This window comes from Epargyreus clarus, unplaced genomic scaffold (genome assembly GCF_041222505.1).
Source record: "Epargyreus clarus isolate Ecla_fem2 unplaced genomic scaffold, WU_Ecla_fem_2.2 ptg000015l, whole genome shotgun sequence".
NCBI lineage: Eukaryota > Metazoa > Arthropoda > Insecta > Lepidoptera > Hesperiidae > Epargyreus > Epargyreus clarus.
This window is the reverse complement of record NW_027332223.1, coordinates 4,707,495-4,732,939: the sequence shown is the minus strand read 5'-3', so window position 1 is coordinate 4,732,939 and position 25,445 is coordinate 4,707,495. Positions and strand designations below refer to the sequence as shown.

Sequence of the window (25,445 nt, the reverse complement as noted above, 5' to 3'; positions counted from 1 at the left end):
ACGCGCAGAGGGTCCCGGGTTCGATCCCCGGCCAGACAGATTTCTAAATGATGAATTTAGATTTCTGTTTCTGGGTCTGGGTGTTTGTGCATTTGTCTCTGTGTGTGTCCATAGCACCCACGATACAGGGAATCCTAGTGTGGGGCTGTGAGTGTAGAAAGCGTGCGTGTGTGTGTGTGTTATATCTGAATTGATTCATTCATTACTCATTGCAATTTGGAAGTAATGAGTCATTAGAAAATCTTTGATAACGTTATCGGGTGATCTCTTTAAGCCATTTAGCGTTCCATTGCCGCTTGGGTCGGGACACGCAATCTGTGCATTACTGTGGCGAGCATTGGACACGGTGTATAAAATTAAGATAACATATAGCTACTTATAGTTAAAAACTGGGATTATGAATCAATCACTGCCATTGCCAAGCAAAGATATTGCAGCAAACTGCAGAATAGTAGACTTTATAAACCTTTGCTAAACTTATACATAATTCTACAACCTGCTTTTTTAAAGAAGTCGAAAAATACTTTCAAAATGAGTCATTAGCAAAAACTAACTTGATAACATTATCAGTCATCCATTGGTGCTAGATACCCGATGTGTAATGGACAGGGTGGTCAAAAACCACCAACACAACTTTTAAGTACGTAGGTACTGAAAAATAATACAATGTTAAACACCACTATGCTCTAATTTAAAAACGAGGTAAGGCTTTATAATGCTCAGTTATAATAAGTTAGTGATAAGTTTGGTAAGGAAGTTATAGGTACCAAACAGATTATAAGGAATTGTCAGGGAAGGGATCTGAGGCGTCTCAACTTAGTCCTCAGAGCAACGCACTGTGACTGACCAAATATAGCACTCCAATCTTAATTACAGATGTCGATAGTGGCTACTTACCATGATGTGGACTGCATGTTTGTTTGCTACTTAAATATTATAAAAACGCATCGTAGCCCATAGATTAGTAAAGATTACTCACTCTTAACAAGAAAATGTAACCTGTTTAGACAATTGAAATTGTCACTGTCATCTATTTTCGTGTTTGAGAAATATTTAAAAAATTTAGTTTTTAGATCATTTACGAATGAAACGATATATTTCCGCACTTTTTCTTCGATTTCACCAATTACCTGCGCAAGTTTCATTGTTTCGCATAAATTACACCATTACAGCCATTAAATGGCTGACAGAATTGTCAGCCGTTTAAGCCATTTAATGGCTTCCTTCAATAACAAGGCGGTGAGATATCTACATTTGTCTATGTCGTAGCCAATCACAGATCTATCTCTAAACTGTTAAGAGTCCATTTGTACCATCATATGGAATGAGTTTGTTTGATATTCCAGCTACAAAAAATATTATCTACCTATTCAATACAGCACTATGTTAAGTATATTACGGTTGCAAAATAAGAAAGCCTATTGCAAGTCACTGGCCGCAGATATTAGGCAATGTCCTGTTATAGTTAAAAATAATTCAGCTGCATAATAGCTGTACGTGACACACGACTAGGCAAACAAATTATTGCCTAATTTGATTTCTGAATTTCTAGGAATAAATTCTAGGAATATTCCTTTCAGACTGAAAAGTCGTGATAGAAACACAATGTAATTGCGACCATTTAAACCTATTTAGTTTCTTTTATTGCAATGTAACTGTTTTGTGAGTAATCAATTATTTATTAGAGTTTATTCGATTGCTATTAAAATGGTATCTAAAATTGAAATTATTTGTCCCTTGCTTATTGCTAATAAAATTGGCTTTCATTCAATTACTAAACGGATAAGGCGAATACAATAAAGGAAAACGGTAGTAAAATAAACATACTTAGTTACCTACTAATAATAACAAGTAAGTATGTACCTAAGTTACTTTTACTAAAAATACTTATGTAGGGTTTGTGAAATGTATATCTAGATACATATGACCTAATGACCTAATGACAAAATCTATTGTCGATATCATAGATATTACTACGCAATGAAATGAATAGTGACTGTAATATTTTTTGAGCGATTTTGGCATCAGAATACATAGAGATACCTTTTCAGGCAGCGTTTTCCGTTCACTTTATAGATTGGCTTAATTAGAAATGTGTATTGAATTTTTATATTACAATGCATAGGATTACCATGTCAAGTCAGCAATAATTTATAATAATTAACCAACCTCAAAAAAAGTTTATCGAGTACTACCAAAGTACTTTTTTCGTAGTTACATATTTAAAAAAGCTTACTTTCACAAATTCCAAGAAAGCTTCAAAGTTTTGTTTTAAGTAGATTAGAAACAACGTAATCCGGTTATCATACACTACTCGTCTTAACTTTATGACACAATGGTTCCAAGAATGAACCACTCATAAGTAAAAGTTATTTATTGTTTTAAACATTCATACAGATTTGCAGACATCTGGCGATCAGTACTGATAAGATACGCGGTATCCTTATCAGTCAAATATTTTTTTAGAAAGTTGCATTGTTTTAACATTACTGAGCTCATGCGATAGGTTGAGTGCATTTCGTCAAAAATACTTTAAAAATGTTAAAATTAATTGTAATCTTTGATGTTCAATAAAAATATTATATTTATATTAGATAAACCATAGTCTTTATTGAGATAACACATAAATATTTACATTTTGTAAAACTTATATATATATTATACACCTAAATAAAAAACTTTATAAAAATACTAACTATAATTAAATATAATAGGCTTCATCCAAATTGTTGTCCTTCGGAAGAGTTCCCAAAACACTGGCGACATTACCCCGCTGAATAGCTAAGCTAATTCTCTGTCCGATGTAAGCGCCAGCCCTTTGGTCATTGGTGCACTCGATCAATCGCTTGGAAAGATGTTTATAGAAAGATCGAGCGTCAGAACCCCACGGTCCCATTGTCTCCACGCCAAACGGCAAAAATATGTAGTCTCTACTGAGACTTGCATACTTTTGCAGTTTGCGTATCTCAGCGTCGGTAGCCACAACACCAGCTGCCCTTGATGATAACGTAAGATGGGACGGTGCCAGTGTGTCAACGCACGTAGCATCCCACACAAGACACTTCCCATTCTTCCACGGAATTATTAGATTAAAATTAAAAAGCTCTAAAAATACACGCTTTTATATGTATTTAAGTAGTACCTATTTGCTTTCATAAAAAGCTAGGATTTTATATCTACGTGTCGTGTCAGACAAAATCATATATCTTATATATAAAATTCTCGTATCACAATGTTACTTACCGTACTCCTCCGAAATGGCTTTACCGATTTTGACCAAAATTTATATGCATATTCAGTAGGTCTGAGATTCGGCTACTATCTATTTTTCATACCCCTAAGTGATAAAGGTTGTTTACCCTTATCATTTTTTTATTTATATGGCAACACAACGTTTGCCGGGTCAGATAGTTTGTATATAATATTTTGAGAGGCATCGCCCGTGTCTGACGGTCGGATTATGGAAGATATACAATTAAATAAAGACTTTATACACATTGTATGGAACGATATGATTTATTTTTGCCGTGACTGTCAAATACGATATCTGTAGATATAAAAAACCTATAATTAATTATTCAATTTGATTTATCCGTATAAGTTAATTACAAGTCACACTCTGGGCAAGTAAGCTATAGGATACCTAGGTACTTGACGATAACATAGGTATAATTATAGGTATCATTAGTAAGGCTAATTTAATTTTAATTGGATTTCTAAAGAATTGTCAGAATACCTACTTGACAGAGACTTATGTTTTTTTGTTGTTGTACCTATGTTATTTTTCTCAAGAAAATGTCTAAGTAAATCTTGGATAAAATAAAATCTGTATATTGCAATAATAGAAATAGGTATTAGTAATGTTAGTAGGGTAATATACTGTATTTTTTCTACAACATTTTAAGGAGTCATTAGCCCTAGGCTCCAGTTAATCAGCTTCAAAATACAGCTATAGATTACGACTACAAAAATATGATTAACAGTAAAATAGGCTTAAAATTTACCTACTGTTAATCTTGCACAGATGTGCAAATATTAAAACTGGGTATTAGTGAGATCCAGATGTTACAGTATTAAAACTGCCGCTCTAACAGCTGTAAGATACAAATAAGTAAATGTTTTACCATTGAAGCAATACAGCCTACGAATATTAAAATTTCAAATCGAATATCAATAATAAATTTTATTATAATGTCTTAATTTACTTTTAATTTAAATACGTTAATGATAATATGCATCGTTTCTATTGTACCGTTTCAGATTATGTATATTTTATGTAGCAGTTTAAAATTAATTTCTCTTATAAATAAGTCTGTGTGCAACATTTTTTCCCCTGCTCATCAAACGGTATGGAGCTTGTCTATGTGCTAAATACTAAAAAAGAATCCCGCAAATGTATGCACAATTAGGTACGCAGTAGGTAGGTACAGTAAAATTTACAAAGTCACTAGCTGACCCGGCAAACGTTGTGTTGCCATAGAAATAAAAAAAATTAAAGGTGAACAACCCTTATCACTTAGGGGTATGAAAAATAGATAGTAGCCGATTCTCAGACCTACTGAATATGCATATAAAATTTGGTAAAATCGGTAAAGCCGTTTTGGAGTAGTAGGTACGGTAACTAACATTGTGACACGAGAATTTTATAGGTCTGAGAATCGGCTACTATCTATTTTTCATACCCCTAAGTGATAAGGATTGTTCACGCTTAACACTTTTTTATTTATATGGCAACACAACGTTTGGTAGGTCAGTTAGTATTTTTATAAAATTTGGTATATTGCACGTGAGCCGGCTACGTTACCTACATATTATTATTTGGGTATTTTCTCGCTACTCGTCAGCGGTTTCAACAGTCCCTACCGGAAAGTACAATCTATGACAGTTAGGTCCACAGATAACGTTTAGGCGGCGTGTTTACAACCTCCGGGCGAGCTAATTGTTTTATAATTCTGCCCGTAGCACCCCTTTACCGTAATAAAACTTTCCCAAAATATTTTATTGCCTGTCTTTTTTTTCAAACGACTACCGCTTCGTTTATTTGATGTTGTATATTTATGTGTTGAAGAATATTACCGTAATGGTTTATTATATAATAGTCAACTGCAATGTACCATGTTTTGTAACTTGATAAAAGTAAGAGTAGCTGAGCTGACTTAGGAGAGATTTTTAACTTCATATTTTTAGCTCCTACCTACCTAGGTATCAGGTTCTACTATATATCTACCTAATAGTACTACGATGTTACTAATAATCGTAGGCACCGAATAATTTATTTATTTATTTAATTATTAATTATAACTTGAAGTCAGATTAGTGTTATGGACTTGTTGTAAATATAAATCCTAATATTTTTTACAACCTTGTCTATCTATACTTAAGTTAGTATAGGTATCTGCTACGATGTTTCGTTTATATAAACCAATAATCATTAACATTATGAATATGAATTCCAAATTAAGTATAAGGTATGCTATTGCCCTGCAGTAAAGTGCAGTAAAAGTCTTATCCTAACATAGCTAGTATTTAAGCCATGGCCGACTACTCTCGGTTATTTCAGGACAATGGAAGAATTTTCAGATATATTTTCTACCACCCGTCACTAATGTGACAATTTAATTTCTTATAAAAAAAAATACTTTTTGAAAACCGAAATCTCAGTAGACGAGAAATCGAAATTTCAACAACCTAGAAGTATTTAGAAACAATATTTGACAAAATAAGGTCAAATTGTGTCAACCGCCTCCCGATGTGCGAGTCTTAACAAGCCTAGCGAAAATGAAAAAAAATCCAAGGCAGAAATGGTGTCACAACTCCGTTTCACAATTTGCAGACGCGTGAGGTGCCTCGAACCTCACGCTACCCCATTTAGTACCGAGACACGGCCAGCCTTGTAATGGCAATGCAGTGACCAGCGCCGGCAAAAAATTAAATGGAATTTCAGCTTTAGTTTAGTGCGCATGACCTTCTCGGAATAGTTAGACGCCGTAACTAGGGTGGCCAAGTGTACAGATGTACTCGGATAAATGTGGTCATTGTGCCCGACTAATATAACAGAAATGTTCAGTTTTTATCCAGATTATGTGTAATTAGTTATCTGAAGTACAAGAAAAGTAGTATAAAATAAGTAATCTATTCAATAAATTAAAACGAGCAGTCTGAAAGAGCGTTAAGTCTATAAAATTAACTTAAATAATTATTACGAAATTACGAATTACATATCTGTATAACAAGACATTCTAAGCGTCGCTTCTTCTACATAGCTCGCAAAAGCAAAGAAAGCTTACTAATTTTCTTAAAGAAATGTAAAAAGAAACTGTTCTGAAAAATATATCAAAAACGATTAGGCATTTTTGCAGGTTTTTATTTAAACGGCAGATTACCTTCATTCACTCATTTTTATCATATTCATAAAAATATAAGTATGTAACTATTGTAGTTTGTAGGACGGACAATCCTGTTATGTAAAGTCCTATCCGGTTTTTGTGTTATCCAGCCTGGGCACCCTCGTCGTAACGGTACTCACGTCGCGTCCCCTCAGGTACTCTACGCTGTTCGCCTAGTTGTAATTATTAGAAAATGTTGCCAAGTTGATGGTCTAACCTTATTTTATTGTTTTAAGATCTTTTACGTCATTTATACTGTTTAAGGTACACATTTCATTAATTTCAGTCCTTATGTTATTACTGTTATAAGCATTGATTTTTTCCTAGCATGGTGTTTATTATTGATACAAATAAAAAAATAAAAAATATATTGAAAAGGTATGTATGGACTTTTGGTATGGACTGTGTCCTTAATGTTATCTCTTAATTTTTTTGTTATTATATTCGCATTAATAACAAAAAGAAAGAAAGGCCTAATTCATACATCAATATTTTAGCTACTAAAATTATTTCTTACTCTAATGAAATAAATATATTTATAATTTTAAACACATACAACGCGTCACTTATGACAAAGTCGGTTTTCCAATTTTCATAAAGAATAATCTTATATATAAAATTCTCGTGTCACAATGTTAGCTACCATTCCTCCGAAACGGCTTTACCGATGTTCACCAAATTTTATATACATATTCAGTAGGTCTGAGAATAGGCTACTGTCTACTTTTAATACCCGTAAGTGATAAGGGTTGTTCACCCTTAACATTTTTTTATTTATATGGCAACACAACGTTTGCCGGTTCAGCTAGTTATCTTGTAAATCTAGATAACAGAAATTTGACGACCCTTTTACATACGTATCCCGTATACCTACGTATATCGTTTTTACCTACCTATCATTAGTAACTACTTCATCTATTTTTATAAGAAAACTCCTTAACATAAAACACCATACTTTTTTAGCTTGTTTATCAATTTGTTAGGAGTTGCATATAAAAAATAGCTATTACGTAGGTAAGCAATGTGACTTTTTTGTAAGATAAAACCACTTTTGTTTTTTCCAATTACCAAAATGATCATGCACCTTTACTTCTTAACTTCTTACCGCAATAAGTTTTTGTAGCATTGGTCAGGAATTATAGTTAAGGCGTGTATATTTTTGCTTACAAGTATATCTAGGTAGGTATGCTGACATATTGAATACTTTACTTATTGAAGGCAACTGTTTGGAGCGGTATAAATTTGAGTTTTTTACACAGAGGTTGACGTTCGAATCCGGAGTATTTGTATGTTACAAAACTAGAGTTTTGTAGATTTAGATAGGGTCTAATATGACATAGGTCATATTAGAGAGAAGATTCTATTTTATGTCGTTAAAAATGAAACTTTCTTAAAATAAATATCTAGGCATGATACTCGTATGAAACCATAAACTTCTAAGGAATGTGTGTATAATACACATAATCATCTTCACATGTTTCAAATAGCTACAAACATTTGTGCAGTGTCCAGTACGCTATTGCCTTAACTTTTCTCATTATAAAGATCTCCCCCTATCATAGAGAAAAGACAGGGACCAACTGATACAAAGATAGGTATATATATCTACTGACAGGTGTTCAGACCCCCGAGTTTTACAGCTTCTCGTGTTTTTGTGTATCATTCACACGTATCAAACACGTCAAATGTTTGAACAAATCCCACGCAGCGCCACCCACTTTTCGGCGACGAATCGGTGTTCAAAACCACTTAATGACAAATGAGTCCAAATATTGACAGCCCGCAACATAAAAACAAAGGGACGGAGACCGGGGGCGGGCGGTGTCAATCTCAAGAACAAATACGCCAATGTTTGACAAACGAATTACGTGACAACTTTAGTTTGTTTGCGCCGCTGTTTGCTTTGTTCCGCCTGGGAGTTTCGGAATTAGATTGCAACTTTGAAAAAGAACAAATGTGCCGGCAGGATGTGTGGCAAGAGTGCGAAGACAGATGCCTTCGCTAGTAAGCGCCATGTAACGCGATACGCTATTTTTTGTATCTTTGAAGTTAGGTACACTTCTTATGTTTATGTTTCTTTTTTGGTTCACCTTTAACACAAAGTTATGATACAATAGAGCAAACTATAATGTCTGATGGCATTGTCTAATATACCATATATACCATAGTCAACCCTGGGTGAAAGTAAAAATTTGTGGTAGGTATTAAATAGATATATAAACATTACTATATACACTCATATTACTACTATACAGGTCATACACTAACTATATATAACTATTTAAGTTAGGTTAGATTACCTATGTGATAAAATAACATAACGTGACGAGTCGTGATTTATCTTTTTGTCCGAATATTTTTTTTAATTTTAAAATAATTTCACTCCTTGAGTGTCCTTCACGTAAGTACTATTTTCTATCAAATATGCCAAAGAAGTAGGTAGGCAAAATTTCTTGCGTGCGCGTACACTTTTTCATTGTTTTACTGTTTTTTATTTCGGCACCTTTAGCACTCGTAAAAGACTACAAACTGTACTTACCTACCAATTTATTTGTAATCGATCTCGACATAAAATTTTATGTGAAGTTTTATGTCTTTTCTCGGATCATAAATGTACCTATATTTTCACAAGTCTAGGTACCTACTTGTGTATTTATATCTATCTAATATATCTACATACATCTCTATGTCTATCTATAAAAACTAATGTATTACTTATTTCTATAGATTAGAAAGGTACGTAGTATCAACAATAGGTAGGTACAAATTATCAATTAAACTATTCACTATGTGTTGATTTGGAACGGAATTTTACTATTTATTTTATTTACATATACGTTTATAGTTACTTAAGTTAGTTATTTTATATAAAAACCTACTTATATAAATAATGATGTGAAATTAAAAAAACTATTAGGTATATCACTTACTTGCGTACCTACAAGAAATATAAAATAACTTTCATATCACGCTGCATAATTAACCATAATATTGTTCATGCTGATTAAATTCCAGAAAAAATATTTTTGAATATTTCTGCACACTTTAATTTCGCAACACATCTGTTATTAATTTGATTTATTGCATGATTCATAAATTACATTCATAACAATTCTTTCCTTTTACTATACTGTAACAGTTTAGTTGTACGAAATTCTACTTTCCATTCAAAAGGTCATGTTTTCGAATCCCATACAACTTAGATTTTAGAAGGTTCAGAACAGTTTCGGTCAATGATTACTGGGTATCTGGGTATCATGTTAAAGTTCGTATATACATTTTGTACACTCTACCCTGTTTCACTTGCTACTATATTATGTTTTTTTAAAATCAGTGGTTGTCTGGAAGAGATCGCTATTTTAGTGATAAGACCGTCTGTTGTACCCTTAATTATCTGTTATTTTTGTTTATTTTATTTTATCTTTGGTGTGCAATAAATAATTTTTGTATTATATTGTGTCTACGTCACATAGGTGTTTTTTTAGACCCGCTATGATTCAAAGAAAATACCGGCCAAGAGCAAGTCGAATTTGCGCAGTGAGTTCCTTTGGGCCGTATTATTTACTTACAAAGAAATGATTTCTTTTATTCATACGTACAGAGGTATGTATTTGTTTATATAATAATTTTGCAATATAATTTTATCATTTTAGATGTCTACATGTATTACTGTTTTTACGATACAACATAAACAAAGAAATAAAAGGAACACGTTACTTATAGATATGGGGAACCCCGTAATTTGTTAGATAGGCAAAACCATATACGGTTTATTATTTTTTGTTAAGGTATTCAAGTCAACTAACATAAATTCTGTGAAATTTTCGGACATAAGTAGCTAAATAACTCGTTTTTGTTCCGCTGCTATGCATAAGTTAATATCCTGTCGTATTAAACGACTTAAATACCATAGTCTACCATGCTGGCCAAGTCGGGTTGGTAGACTTTACACATCTTTGAGAATTTTTGTAATAGAAGTAACAGTCGTGTAGACTTCCTTATGACGTTTTCCTTCACCGTTAAGTGTTAATAAAGTTCTAACACACACGTAAGTTCGAATTCAAAAGTATGGGATACCATGGTTATGATCCGAAGCCCAGATCCACAGCACAATAGGCCGATTCTTAGTGCTACTCGTAATAAAATAGTCTACTATCAGGGATACCACTAGCAGGGATAACCCTGCTTATAGTTTATAGGTGGGTACCGTACCTACGGATCTCTAAAAATACAGGCAACGGTACCTAGAAACAATTACTGGGTATAGTGAACCCGAACAGCACTTCACAATGTCGCGAGCCGTGAGAGTGTTTCCCATCGTGGGAACACGCTGTGATTGCGCGGGTTCGACTCTCGGCGGAGCCACGCGTGACGGTGGGGTGCGAAATGCGATTCGTGCTCACATCCGGAATTCAAATTTATGTAATTACGGTTTTTAGTAATTGGTTCCATTGTCTCCAATTATGCTAGGGTCATAACTGCGTGTTTTGTTTTTGAATAATGTCAATTTTAAAAAAATCTTTATAAGTCAAACAGAAGAAGAATGGCGATTACCTATCTAGTACTCTACTTAGTACTTTTTACATTGTTTTTTTTTTATTTATATATCTATTTTTTTAATTTAGCTATTATTATTTCCTTTATAAATGTAACTAACGTCTGTTTGTATATAGAAATAATAAATAAACAGTTCATCACCAACTTTTGTATGGTCCAAAGTCTGGAATTTGTGATTTTTTTAAAACCTTAAGTGACAAACAAGTATTTATTTTTCCAATAGTTTTTATAAAACCATTAATATAAGTAAAAAATACTTATAATGTTTGCTAGATATGAATCCACACTGTTACAACTTACAACTATTTAAGTTTAAAGAAAAAATACGAATTTCGAGGTACTGAATGTTTTGGGGAAGATACCTACAGCTTTTGTTTTTCCTTGTTAAACTTAATAATCAATTTTCCTCATATGTATGAATACTCGGGTACCTATGGATATACTTATAGATATACGTTTAATATTTTTACGTATACTAAATAACACGTTATAGACACGATAACGCAATTCTTGCAAAAACAAATATCCTTAAATTACGTGCTCCTTCAAGCGTGCTTCATCCCAATTTCCATATGTCATGGTCCTTAGGGAGAACACGCATTAAGTGGGAATAGTGTTTAAATTAATGCCGTTAAACACTGGGGCGGTTTTTTGCGGGATTAGGCTCATTCGATCCCGGGGGAGGAAAGCCCGAATTCTATCAACTATAGCGGGGGCTTGATTAAATTCACCCCTTGCGTGTTGACAGCAATTGATTGAAATGCCAGCTTCCTTGAGGCAATCGACTTCGCTGTTTCGACGGAAGTGCAAAATAAATCTATTTTGCGAGATGTGAACTTGAAAATTTTGTCACTACTGACATTGGAAGTAAATGTCTAGGTATTTAGGTACTTTGTCGTCAGATCATTACTGTCCCACTGCCGGGCACGCGTCTGAGAGAAGGATTAGGCCATAGTTTACCGCGCTGACCAAACGCGTATTTGTAGACTTTACATGCCTTTGAGAACTTTTTTCAAAGATCTCTCAGGTACCTAGGTACCTAGGTAGATATAGGTTTTCTCATGATGTTTTTCTTCACCCTTTAAACAAGTGATGATCAATTTCTAATACGCTATAACTTTAAAAATTAAAGCCCTAGGATTCAAACTTTGGACCGATCGAGAGGCCGATTTTCAAGTACCAGGCTATCACCGCTCTTAGGCATCTCAATGACAAAAAATACTATTAAGTGATAGGAATATTTGTCCCTGTAGTTCCGGGACTAGAATAGGGCTACGGTATCCCCTGCTTGTCGTAAGAGGCGACTAAAAGGGGGCTTCCGGGGTTGCGGGCGGCAAGAGTGGGAGGTCGAACCGCCCGGCCAGCGGCCCCGGGAAGGACGACGGTATGTGTGGTCGCATACCGTCGTACACACCAGATGGTGTGGCGAGCGTCAAGCTCACCTGGGCGAAGCCCCACGGGGCAACGCGCTAAGAGGACTCCGGTTGCGTTCCTTTGGAGATCCCGGAGCCCTCTACGCAGCGCAGAGGACGGCCACCGGAGGGGTTTTAGTGCGGTAAAAATCCCACATAACCCGGCGTCGCTCCCACGTTGTCGGGTACCTTTTGAAGGTTTCCCCCTCGATAACAAAAAGAAAAAAAAAAAAAAAAAAAAAAATGTGATAGGAATATTAACCATTTAGTGGTAAACATTTGGTTAGACGTCTAATTATTATTTAAGGGTCTCGGAGTTTTATTGTGGAAATAATGATTAACAGTTTTACGATTATAAGGAAATCTTTTGATTCTGTGTGTACCTATAAAAAGGTACCTACTATGTAGGTAATATCTTAACATATTATATAAGGTTACATCGTTGATTTCGTTGCAAGAAATACTTGTTTATTTAAGATTTTCAATAAAAGCTTATTTGTTGTTAAATGTTATCCATCAAATTAAAACTTTAAGAGTTTAATAAAGTAAGTACCGAAAATTAATTATTTGTTTGCATACCTACCAACTTCATTGAAAAGTTTCAATAAATATTTTATTAACTTTAATCAATCAAACAAACTACATATTGTAGAGCTAATTTATTTCTAACGTAAATAGTTACAACAGCTTTAATAGTTTAGCTATTAGATACATATTATTAGTATTGTCCAAGTTGAAGATAATTAGTTAGGTATAAAAATAAACAGTACCTTGTTTCTATGTCTCCATATACATACCTAAGTAGCTATGTGTTATTTATAATAATTAGGTGTTACTAGTAAAATATTTCCAAAAACTATTTTAGTAAGGTTGCAAGTTTATAAGACTAATCATTAAAAGAGTGAAATCATAAATGATATCTTTAACTTTAATACATATATTTTGGTCCTATTTATGAGTAAGTAACTCATTCGGTCCCCGGGGAGGCAACTCCAAAATTGACCGTATTTAGGTATAAATAGGTATCATCTTTAGCTTTATCAAAATTTAGCTTGTAAGTTCGTGACCGTAAAATCAGAAACGTGTTGATGGATTAACTTGAATAATAACGCAACGTTGCTTTTCTACATTAAAAGTTTTATAAACTTTTCATTCCGAAGTTCCTACGGGAACGGCAACAGAACTTTTATTTACTTGACTAATAATTGGTATCAGATATAGAGAAGCGTGGCCGAGTTCGGCTAGCAGGTATTTTACAAATGTGTTTATTTTAATGCGAGTAGAGAGTTAGGTAGATACCTACCTATATTAGTATGTACAAGTGTAAACCTAAGTGTAATCGATGCTTAAAAATATGCGTAAGAAAACCAATACGCAACTTAAATAGTCTGTTAAAACAAATCGTTTAAGTACCTGCCTAATTTTTTCATAGTTTAAACTACTACTAGGTCATCAACTTTTACAGGCTCACTGCAAGACCTGGGTCTCCTCCAGCAGTGAGGGTTTTAGGCTATTGTCCATTGCATGGCACAGTATGGAAAGATACACACACCTTTTGAGTGGATGATAATTAATTTCGAATAAGCACTCATTATACCTACTACCTAGGATTTTAACCTCAGACCCGATTTAGAGTTCTAATCACTTGGCTACCATGATTGCTCTTTCCACTATAAGGTACCTATAAAATTAAGATTAAGGTTTATTTATAACTAGCTGACACGGCAAACCTTGTGTTGCCATATAAATAAAAAAATGTTAAGGATGAACAACCCTTACACACACTTAGGGGTATGAAAAATAGATAGTAGCCGATTCTCAGACCTACTGAATATGCATATAAAATTTGGTGAAAATCGGAATAGCCGTTTCGGAGGAGTACGGTAACTAACATTGTGACACGAGAATTTTATATATAAGATTTACATACGTAGAATTTCCTAAATGTACGTGTTTGTAATTCTCAAGTGAAATCAATACTACATTTTAGATATTAAAGTTACGTAGGTAATGGTTACTCAGAGAATTATTGAGCGGTATTTTATTACCTTAAAGGAGATAAACCATGTCCTTCCTACAGAAGACCCTCATTAATAAAATTGTTAACTTGGCAAATGTTACTATTTAATACTTTGTCTAGGTAAAGGCATGTAAAATTATTTAAATTAGGCTATTTGTCACATAAATAAGTATACCTACTACATACAATTTTATATTTACCAATAACCTGGGTGACTGGTCAGGCAGGCATTAAACCCGGAACTTTTGGCGTGCTAGCCGGGTACGTTGGTGGCTATACAACTGTTAAAACCATAAATAGGTATGTAACAAAAATTGAAACTTAAAATGCTTTTAATCGAATATAAATAAAAAGCTCTTAAGTCGAAAGTCAACACAAGAATTCATTTATTGAAGTTGAAAGTTTTTATTAATGTTTTATTAGCAAACATCATATTTATTTACTATACGTTTAAGTAACTAGGTTGGTTTTTAATTACTATTTTTATTACTTCCTATGTATAATAATCTAATAAATATAATGTATAAGCATAGATTTTGTATTTAAAAATATGTTGGTAGGTAATTGCTAAGTGCTTCTAATTTTAATAGGTTGGTTAGTTGAAAAGGATTTTTCTGCCCAGACTTATTCCTTTTTCCTATTACGAGTATAACGGAGAACAGTTATTGTAAAACACTAAGCATTGAACTGTAGGTAAATGTTTTTATTTCTTCCTACCGAAAAGACTATAATGGTTTGGTTTAAAAATGGCGAAGCATGTGCGTCATTGCAATTAGTAAATCATGTCTTATTTGTACACCTTTAACGTTCATGTTTGCATCTATTAACTTAGGTATATAGAAATTAATGTAAGTATCTAATTTTTAATAAAAAAAATAATTTCGTAAATTTATGCGTGTGTATATTTCAATTAATTTGTTGCAGTTTAGTTAATAAGCTGTCTTTTCAATGTATACTGGGGCAGCGTGATATGTATACTCCAATACTTAGGAAGACATGTTTGCGTATATATGAGACATTTCTGGGTTGCACAAATATAATAATACTATCTTCTTGTATAAATCACACGAAATGTTTATTGTTTTATGTTTTGGTTGTGTTGAAAGTCAAATTGGCAAGCATTTGATATTTCTTAATTGGTAACTTCACCACTGACATCTAAAACAATTGACAAAATCGATGACCTACTCGAGGACTGTCATAAACGCCTAAGATTTTTTTAAATATATCTATCATTGAACGATACGTAGACCTAAGTAAACAATTTCATGCGATATTTAAAACAAATTAAAGCAATCACTTTGATGTTATTTATTTGTATAAATACAATAAAAAGCTTAGTCGTTCGAGGCTTATTTACGGCGTCTTTTTATGTCCCCGGTAGTCATTTTTTCTCTAATTTAACCGCCAAAAAAGTTGCAAATTAAACGATAAATAAAATATTTGCTTGAGTAGGCAAGTAAGCAAATACAAAGAATTATCTGAAGGTAATTTATCAATTGGCACTTTATATAAACCTTGAAGTTGCCACTTACCTATTTGGTTAGTATAAAATTGTGGGCTCTATTTTATTTGCTTAATTATTTTTAAATGAATGATTTCGTACCTCTATGTTTTACGACGGCCACTTCAGATCACAGCTTTTAATATTTATAGCACCTTTATAAATTAAGTAGTTGTTAATGATGTCGAATTAAAAGAACGCCGTCTCATTCGGTTCCGTGAATAAATTTAAGATATACAGTAATTTGGCTACTGTACCATAAACTAATTTTATGGTTATAGACTCATTTTATAAGTACAATTATGTATTTACGTGGTGTGTAGTGTTTTAAGCAGTTGTAAAGTAATTGCCGCTGCCTTTGAGGTGTGAGCGCGTTGATGTCTTATGTATGAAGCATTAAATTACCTACCTATCTCCAATCTTTCGTTAATTGTAAACACTCTAAATTTCTCCTCATTTATTTGTAATATTGAGTATTGTTAAAATTATCTTTTAAAATATTAAATAAGCAGCACAACATGGAAAAAGTTTTTCATAGTATTTAGTCTTGAAAAGTAAGTATGGTGTATTGTTATTAAAATGTAGGTAGGTAAGTCAAAAATCTAATGTTGTAATAAATATACAATTTCTGAATAAAAGTGTTCTGTAAGTATAAGCTAAATGTCGAACAAGCCACTGGCACAGTTCCGACGGGGTAGTCATTGGGTTATTGAACAAAACAGCAAGTACAATTTTAACGCGTCGTTTATTGATAACTTCATCTTTTCTTCAATATACTTTTGTGTCCACTGACTATATAACACTCACTGTACATTTTCGTATTACAATATTTTTAGTCTTTCAAGGATTTATAACTTTCGTTTCCATATAACAAATATTTTGTACAATGCACGACGGGCGTACGAGAGTGGCGTCGTGGCACGTCTTATCGCTATCTACCTACGCTTTACGTCTAACTCCAACTTCGACTCTAGCCTTTAACACTATATTTACATATTGTTCAAATTTTTTTGGTATTCAAATAAACTCGTTCACTCGATCGTCTCGCACGCTCCCTGCCTCACACGACACACTTCCCTGCCTTTCATCCGCACGTCACAACTTAGAATATTTTAACTTAAACCATGAAAAAATACAATAATCATAATATAATACAAGTTACTCATCAACAACATTAATCGAACTCGCGGCCGACGGCGGCGGGCCGGTCTAAAGTCAACATTTCGCGCAACACTAACAGCGGCAGTACATTACAAAACAAATAAATTGACATACCTAGAAGTATGTTCGGCTGGGATATAACGATCACTGTCCTAACGATCAACCGATTGGGAACAAAGTCACTTCGGGCAACACGAGGCGCGGCGACGGGACGCTCATAGCGGCGGGATGTCGATGTCGCACGCGAAGGGCGACTCTCAGATGAGCGGCATGGCGCGCTCGTTGGCCGCCGCGTACCGCTGCTCGTCCGGCACGTGGTACATGTTGATGATGTGGCTGAGGTCCTGCTGCCCATACTCGCGCTTCATGCCCAGCTGCTCGTGCGCGTGCGCCGGCATGTGCGAATGCCCGCCGAACTCGCGCTTCAGCTGCACCGGGGGCTCGTGCGCTATGTATTCGCGCTTCAGCCCCGGCGGGCCCGGCGACACCGGCTCCGACTTGGCGGACGAGCCGCTGGGGGAGTGCGACGCGCATGACGCAGGCAGCGCGTACCCGCCCGGCGAGCCCGGCCCGAGTCCGTACGCTGACGGTGAGGGCGGCTGCGGTAGGTATGGCGAACCTTGGCCACCGTAGTAGCCGCCGCCATAGCCGCCCTGCTGCATCTGCGACACGTCGTATCGAGGATAGCCATATGCTTGCTGTTGGTACGCACTGGGGTCGTGCATCATGTATCCGTTGGGCATGTAGCCATTGGGTGTCATCTGGTACACATCGCGGGGCTGCTGGGCCGACGGCGCCGCCGTCCTTTGCGCGTCGCTCGCCCCTAGTAACGCACCACCTCCGAGCGGGTATTTCTCCTGTTTTTTGGCTAGTGTCTTCGTCTTCCTCCTCGGTCTGTATTTATAATCCGGATGTTCCTTCATGTGAACGGCGCGAAGTCTCTTCGCTTCGTCTATGAACGGTCTCTTCTCGGATTCCGAGAGATCTTTCCACTGTGCACCGAGACGTTTGGAGATTTCCGAGTTATGCATCTTGGGATTGTCCGAAGCCATTTTTCTGCGCTGCCCGCGCGACCACACCATGAACGCGTTCATCGGACGTTTCACTCTGTCCGTGTTAGAATTTTTACTGTTGTTATTGTTGTTGTTGTTGGGGGGTTGATGGTGTTGCTGCTGGGGCTGCGTATGGTGCTGGGGCAGGGGCTGGTGCTGGTGGTGCTGCAGTGGCTGGTGCTGGGAGAGCGGCTGCTGCTGCGGCAGGGCCATCATGCCGCCGAGCGCGCCCAGCGAGCCGTAGCCGTGCTGGAGCGCGTGGTGCGGCGGCACGGTGGCGTGCAGGCTGCCACCCTTCAGGTCCGTCTCCATCGTCAACATGTCGTCTTCCTGCGGCGCGTACAGCTTGCCGATCCTTCGTTCACCGTACACAACGAGAGAACTATCGGTCGCTCACATGGACTCGCGGCGGGGCGCGTCGGGATCGTGTCGCGGGACCGTCCGGCGCGGAGGCTACGTGCGTTGTGAGGTGGCCAGAGCGCCGGGCGCGGGCCTGCGGGTGCCCCCCCGCGCTGGCCCCGCCCCGCAAGTGCTCACCAATGGCGGCGCGCCCGCGGCCCCGCCCCCCGCGCCCTGCCACCCGCCGCGCCCTGCATTTTTAATCGCGTGGCGAGGCGAGCGTACGCCTCGCCGCCGCCTCATGCAAATCAGAATTTTGTTTGCCGACGGTGCTTGCACCTTCTCGACCTTAGTTTATGATGTAAACAACATGCATACAGTGGAGCTCACCTAAACATGTCTTAGGATTTTTACGCACGACGCCAGCTACTTACTTTAGTTTATCTGGTCGGTACTTCCTCGTTTTAGTCTTTGTTTTCCATGATGTAAAATGCTCCAAATGTAATTTCAAAGTTGAATCTTTTACGGGAATCGTTTTTACTTTGCTTACAACAAACAATGTTCTTAAAATAGCTAGCAGAGCTCGCAAAGCGACGGCACCTATTGTAGATGTAGGTACCAGGCGGGTATAAATTTGAACAAGTTTGCACAGCTGTAGAGTAAGTTCAAGGCCCGCCACAGCCACGCAGCGCGGTGGCTCCACAATGACCTGGCAATCATTGATGATCACGTACAATGTGACTCTTGTTATATGCCACAATGGCTTATTCAATTTTACTCGTATTGAGTAGGTCACTGTTAAATTCAGTGTATTCAAAACAACCTGCTTTTTGCTTAGCATTTGGGTAAATAAACAACTTTGTATTAGAAGGAAAATGCTTAAGTGTCTATAAAAATAATTTATGTTACCAACATTTGATTAGGTATAGATATACCTACTTAGGTATTTTTTCAAATAATTAAGGTAATAGGATGTCTAAAATAGTTTTTAAAATTGTGTAAAGAAGATTTACTATTTAGTTCTATTTGATTTATTCACCCAAGTAATGTGAGGTAGGTAGGTAGTAGGTTTAAAGTTAGGGTCTCGCTTAGGTACCTACATAGACTCATTAGACTATATACTGATAGATATACCTACTGATAGACTGATTAGATTAGAAATTGTAGGTACCTATTATTATAATAAAAATAAACGCTGCTAAACGTGTTATTCTTCGTGTTTAAGGACTTTGTTATCAATTTAATGCGTGCTTAGAACAATATATATTAGTGTATTAATTCTATATTATGTACCTAGGTACCTTCTCACTTATTATGTTTCATATGTACCTACCTATATATTATATACTAAAGTCATAGAGCTCTAGTAGTTAAAAGCTAAGTTTTAAAGGTAGGTACGTACCTACCATAACAAAATTAGGTACCTAATAGGCACCTATTAATGTTTCTAAATTAAATTATGCATCTAAACATTTGTTCTCTTAATTAGGCGGATACTTAAGACCAACTTAGTATAGTAAATAATATTAATTCCTAACGGTAAAATGTTTCTCAGGTAGATACAATTCTGAGAATTTCTAATTCGCATCCCTCCTGACTCCTGGAAGCCTTCTATTGTTTTAGTTACTTAGTCAGTAACGTTTTATAACACATTTTACAGCTCCATTGTCAACAGTTTTATTACGGGTCATTTACTAATTGGTTACTGCTTTATTTATAGTTTCATTTTATGACTCTTTAGAGATGTAGGTATCTAGGTATCTAAGATTGCAAAAATGAAAAATAATCACCGCAAAATTAGTCCAGTTTTTGTTTCGATTTTCGAGTGGTTTGTTTGTTTATTGTCACCTATTAAGTATAATTAGGTACCTACCTATAATTTGAGATAAAAGTTACCCTATTTGGTATTGTACTAATTAATGCAGGTACCTACTAAATAAATAGATACCTGACGGTATGTACCTACCATATTATTTTAATTGAAATTTAACTTTTTTTAAGATTCTTGATATCTTACAGACTACAATATTACTTATTGGTAGATACAATGTAATATAGGTTTTCATTAAATTCAGTCCAATATGTTTAGGGTCAATAGATATGTAGGTACCTATCAAGCTAGATACTTATTGTGAAGCTTTTGTTTCTATAAATTTACTTTTTAATGTATAAAAAAGTACCTACCTAGGTACTTAGTTTTATGTGATAGAAATCTTTGTGGTTCAAAATTATTTCTATATTATATTGGTATAGGTAATAATTATGTCACGTCACATGTCTACATGTGTTCTGGTTTGAAGTTAGTTTGATGTTAGGTACCTAGGTACCTGCCAAACTGAAGCGGTCCAACTTAGTTTCCGGGAACTATAGGGCATGTATTTTAGCCTCAACGGGTCCTATCCTTTTAATTAATCTAATCCTTAATCCTTACCTATTCTCATGTGCTGCTTCCTGTAGACACCTTCATATGGAGGAGTTAGGTACAATTGTAGAAAGAGGTTAATTCTTAGCAGTCACATAAAACACGTTGATGCGAATTAGTAATATAGTAAGCAACACTGAGCCCGGTCAGTCTTATGATTGCTGACCACTAGTGGCATATTTTCATTAGCGTTTATTTCAATTTAGTCCTCAGGGATAGCAATGCATCTGTGGTAGATATCAAGAAGTTAAAAATCTGAGCCTATCTGAGATTGATTACAGGTGGCCACTTATCAACAGGTGGGCTGTATGGTTCTTTGCTACTAATATAATTAGGTACTTATCTATCTATTATAAAAAGTCCTGTTGTATAAACCTTGTCCTATCTCCCTTGAGTAGGAGAGTAGGTATGTACCTACCTACTAAGGTGTGGCACATAGGTATAGGTGATAAGGTAAATAAAAGACATGTTTTTTTATTATATACTTTATTGTTTTTATTCTCAAAATCAGTAGACACAGTCATTAATTACATCCTTAACAATCTATCGTATTTTTCCCAGGTAAGTTAGTCGAAAGGTACATAGTTACCCACTATTTACCTATCTGTAGGATTTGCTTACGGGCAAACTTAACTTAATTGTAAATTTTATTAATTTTAATAATTACATCATTACAAGATGAGAGTGTAACCATAACATGCTCATATTGTCATAGAGTTTACATTTGCACAAGTGGTTGTGCTGTTAGATTATACATTTTGTACATAATAATAATATAAGTAATCGCAGTGAATAATAATATAATTTGTGTATTAAATGATACGTTGAGTTAGATAAAATAACACATCCTATAACGTAATAATATTGTTAAATTCCAATACTTTTCATAAGACAGTTCTGATATTTTAATAATTAATAATTAAAAAAAATTAGGATATTACAAGATATGAAGCAAGTTTGATCATAAAATTTCAGTAGGTAAACTTGAACTTTAAAATGTAAATTATAGTTCTATCATAACGTGCGTCCTTGAGATTTGTACCTACCGGGTCCTCAGGTGGGTGGTCAAATTTCATACCACTGAGCTATTTTTAGGAGAAGTGCAAATGCCACGATGCAATGCCTACTTCTAGAAATTCATACCTCCATGCCATACACTACGGTAATGCTTCTACTTTGCTACCTACATAGGTACATACTTTTACACATGTTCGCGTACATATGCAATATCAGTCCAAATAGGTTATGTCCATTCTCCACAAAATCGTTAGAGCGTAAAACGGCTTCACGCTAGGCAGCCAACAGTTAGTGATCTCAATTTAATGAATCCTGCGTTACTATACACTATATGTACCTAATGTCATATATGTGGGATGTATAGTAATTAAACAGCTTAATATATTTAATATAGATACAGTTTGAAGGTAGGTTACAGGTATTGTGGATAAAATGTCACAGTATTTTTGGAATCCCATAGAAACTTAAAGTAATTTGCAAATTATAACTTCTATAAAGACTATATTGTCTATAGGTTCAATACAATATAAGTCTATATTTATAGGTAGGTACTTATATAAGCTTATTATTAAATTTACCATTAATCGAAATCCCTATACCTATACTATATATTTAATACCCTTTTAATGTACACATTTATCATAAAATATTGTCATAGATTGGTAAGAATGTAAAGGTATAATAGGCCAATGTATTTCAAGAAACTATAATATTTTATAAGATAAAAAAAATATTTTATTGCCAACTTGCAACTATTAAAATGATGAGTCTTTAACGACAAACACCTATTTATTAATGTAACTCCGACAAAAACGGAAGCTCGCGAATAAAACAATCAAATTAACATTCGCACTTCACAGCAATTTATTACCAGCTCTGAAATATCGAGCAGTCGAGCTCTACAGATATAATCCTCTCACACCTCTGTACAAGTGAGAAGCACTACAAGTTTACGCATCGGAAGTCATTTAATAATTGCCGGTGTAATGCTTCTGTTTAATAAAAAACGAGTATCAAACACTCCGAACGTCCTAATTGGCGCGAGGTGTCACTAATGACAACCGCGAGTGGCAGGAGTGTGCTGCAAATTAATAATTATCGCGGATGGCAACACTGAGGTGACGCCATCCCGCAATATGGCCGCGGTGTATTGTTGGCGCGAATGTCGTTTTCATTTTCGATTATCAATTCGTTACGTCACGAATTGGTTCGTTGTTTACTTTTATAAAAAATTAAGTTAATGCAGTTACCTGGTGTAAGAAACTTATTTAATTGCATGCACTTAACACTTTTATATATTTTATGCCCTACGAATGAGGGTGTTAAGTTAAAGAACTAATAAAAATGCAATCCTTAAGATTTCTGAAGAACCATTAGTGTTACTTTCTTTTTCTTCAATATTTTTAATCCTTTTAATCTTTGTACAAAGGAAGGTGAAACTTATTTATTTATTTTATATTTAATACCACGACTTTTACAATTTTAACGACGCTTTGTTTATTAGGTATTATAGGTACCTACTTATAAAACTTAATAAAATAACTACAATGTTTATTATTTAATGTTAATTTGACTAATAATTCATTAGGTACTCACAAGTCGGAACTCATGGCCATGTGTCATAATGAAAGCCCAATATTAGGCAGGAGTAGAGTCGACTGGACACAAACAAGACCGCACACGTAAGAGCAAGCTATCATCATCTCTCCTTGCGAGGGGGCCACCCCCTATTGAGTTTTATAGACTTCGGAAGTTTTAGAATTGTACAATGTTATGAGTATGTCATAATTTATGTATTTAAAAAAATATGTTTATGGGCATAAATAGGTGATTAGGTACTCAAATAGGTGTCTATTTAAATTCAAATCTTGGGGTAATTATTTCAAGAGATCAGAAACAATACGCTAACACACTTTGAGACAATTTTTTTTAATAGGTTAATGACACAAGAGGAATCGTCATCTATAGCTATGCAAACGAAATACGTATTAATATTTCTTTACATACCTTTCCATAACGAATTATGTTGCTAAACATGCTTAGTGTTGTAAAGATTTACCATTTTAATATGGGCATATTGAGTACCTTTTTATTTTTTCTATTTAAAAAGACGAAGGTACTTAAAAAGAGGAAGGTACATTAATGTGTGGAATTTCTACAATTAAGTAAATGTTTCCAACAAGATAGATACCTATTTGATGTCTTTCTTTACAAAATAATCTAAACTAAAACGATATAATGTATATAGGTATCTATGCTAATTTATTGCCTAAACTCATAAGTTGTTACACAACGCGACCAATTTAGACTGTTATAAAGTTTATTAAATAACAGACCACAAATACGCCACGATATTACAACCCAATTCAAGTCGTAGCATCTAAAATTTCATCGCGAAAGTTGAGTTCTGTTCGCGCAAAACTTTTCAGTTCCCGACATTTTAATACCCAAGTCGTCACACTTGAATAGGCCTAGCACAGTGTTTCTCAAAGTGAACGATAACGACCCCTGTAAACGCTGGTGTACAGGGGACCTAGCGAAAATTGGGGGTCATTATAGGCGTTTAGAAGCGATGGCTACAAATTTGCGAGGCTTAGAAATAGGAGGCTTTTTTCAAGCAGAACTATTTTAGTGATGAAAGAATATAATGTATTATTTTTTTATTATGAATATAAAATAAAATAATGATTTTTTATTTGTTGTATGGCCTAATTTCTTTTCAATGATCTATTACCAAAAAGTGCAATAACGAGGGCGCCAGAAAATAATTCATTCTAAAATTGAGCTGTAGTCGAATGTTTGAGAGCCTCAGGCCTAGTACATTATCTGTGTCCAGGGGGGTGCGACCCGCCGGACGGGGTGGGCTTCCGGCCGCTGTCTCCGTCTCATCAGGCCTATCTTGGAGCCGTCCGCAAATTAAATAGTAACATGTCCACATGGGTACTTAGCTTTAGGCATTCAATGGGTCGTCATGTATGTACCTATCTTTAGGTATGAATTGGGGCATTCGGCATTGGTTTTCTGTAAGTGGGTTGCGTAAGTTGAGTTATTCGAGATATTATTTGTGTAGTAAGATGGTTACATTTTTGTAAAAGGTTTTAATGTCCGTTATCAATAATCAATCTATCCAATATTTTTCAAAGTTTCAAATTTTGTAAATTTTGCCTAAGCCTTAATTGTCAAATTTTGGACTTTGCCAGGTTAAAAATTGAATAAATACTATAATTAAGTAGGGTAGCAATAATTATTAAGATACTTACCTAGTAACACGAGTAAATATAAAAATTGATATAGTTATTAACTACACAGTATTTGTATTATTTTTTTCAAAAGTACAAAAAAATACAGTTTACTTATAGATATTTTTTTATGTAAAATAATCCTTAAATATATGTTAGTATGGGCATTGTACATAGGTTGAAAATATATTCATATTAAGGCTTGTTGCGATAATTCAAGTTACACAGTAGGAAAAAATCCTCATTACCTTATGTCATAAATTGCAGATATCTAATGTTATATGTCAATGTATTTATTACAATGTGAATTAGCATTAGTGTTATTGGCACGGTATA

At 35.1% G+C, this 25,445-nt stretch overlaps 1 protein-coding gene and 1 long non-coding RNA gene across 2 annotated transcripts in view; both read right to left on the bottom strand.

Moving 5' to 3' along the window:
• LOC140748355 (uncharacterized) overlaps positions 1–25,445 on the bottom strand; it is a 364,249-nt gene that overhangs the window by 114,658 nt on the left and 224,146 nt on the right. The gene's annotated exons all lie outside the window — the stretch shown is intronic.
• SoxN (SRY-box transcription factor soxNeuro) lies at positions 16,606–18,574 on the bottom strand. The gene has a single exon (XM_073081164.1). The coding sequence runs from the start codon at positions 18,411–18,413 to the stop codon at positions 17,298–17,300; it is 1,116 nt and encodes a 371-aa protein (XP_072937265.1). The 5' UTR covers positions 18,414–18,574; the 3' UTR covers positions 16,606–17,297.

Coding starts and splice junctions, on each gene's coding strand:
- SoxN (XM_073081164.1), bottom strand. CDS start 18,413: ATGTTGACGATGGAGACGGACCTGAAGGGTGGCAGCCTGCACGCCACC.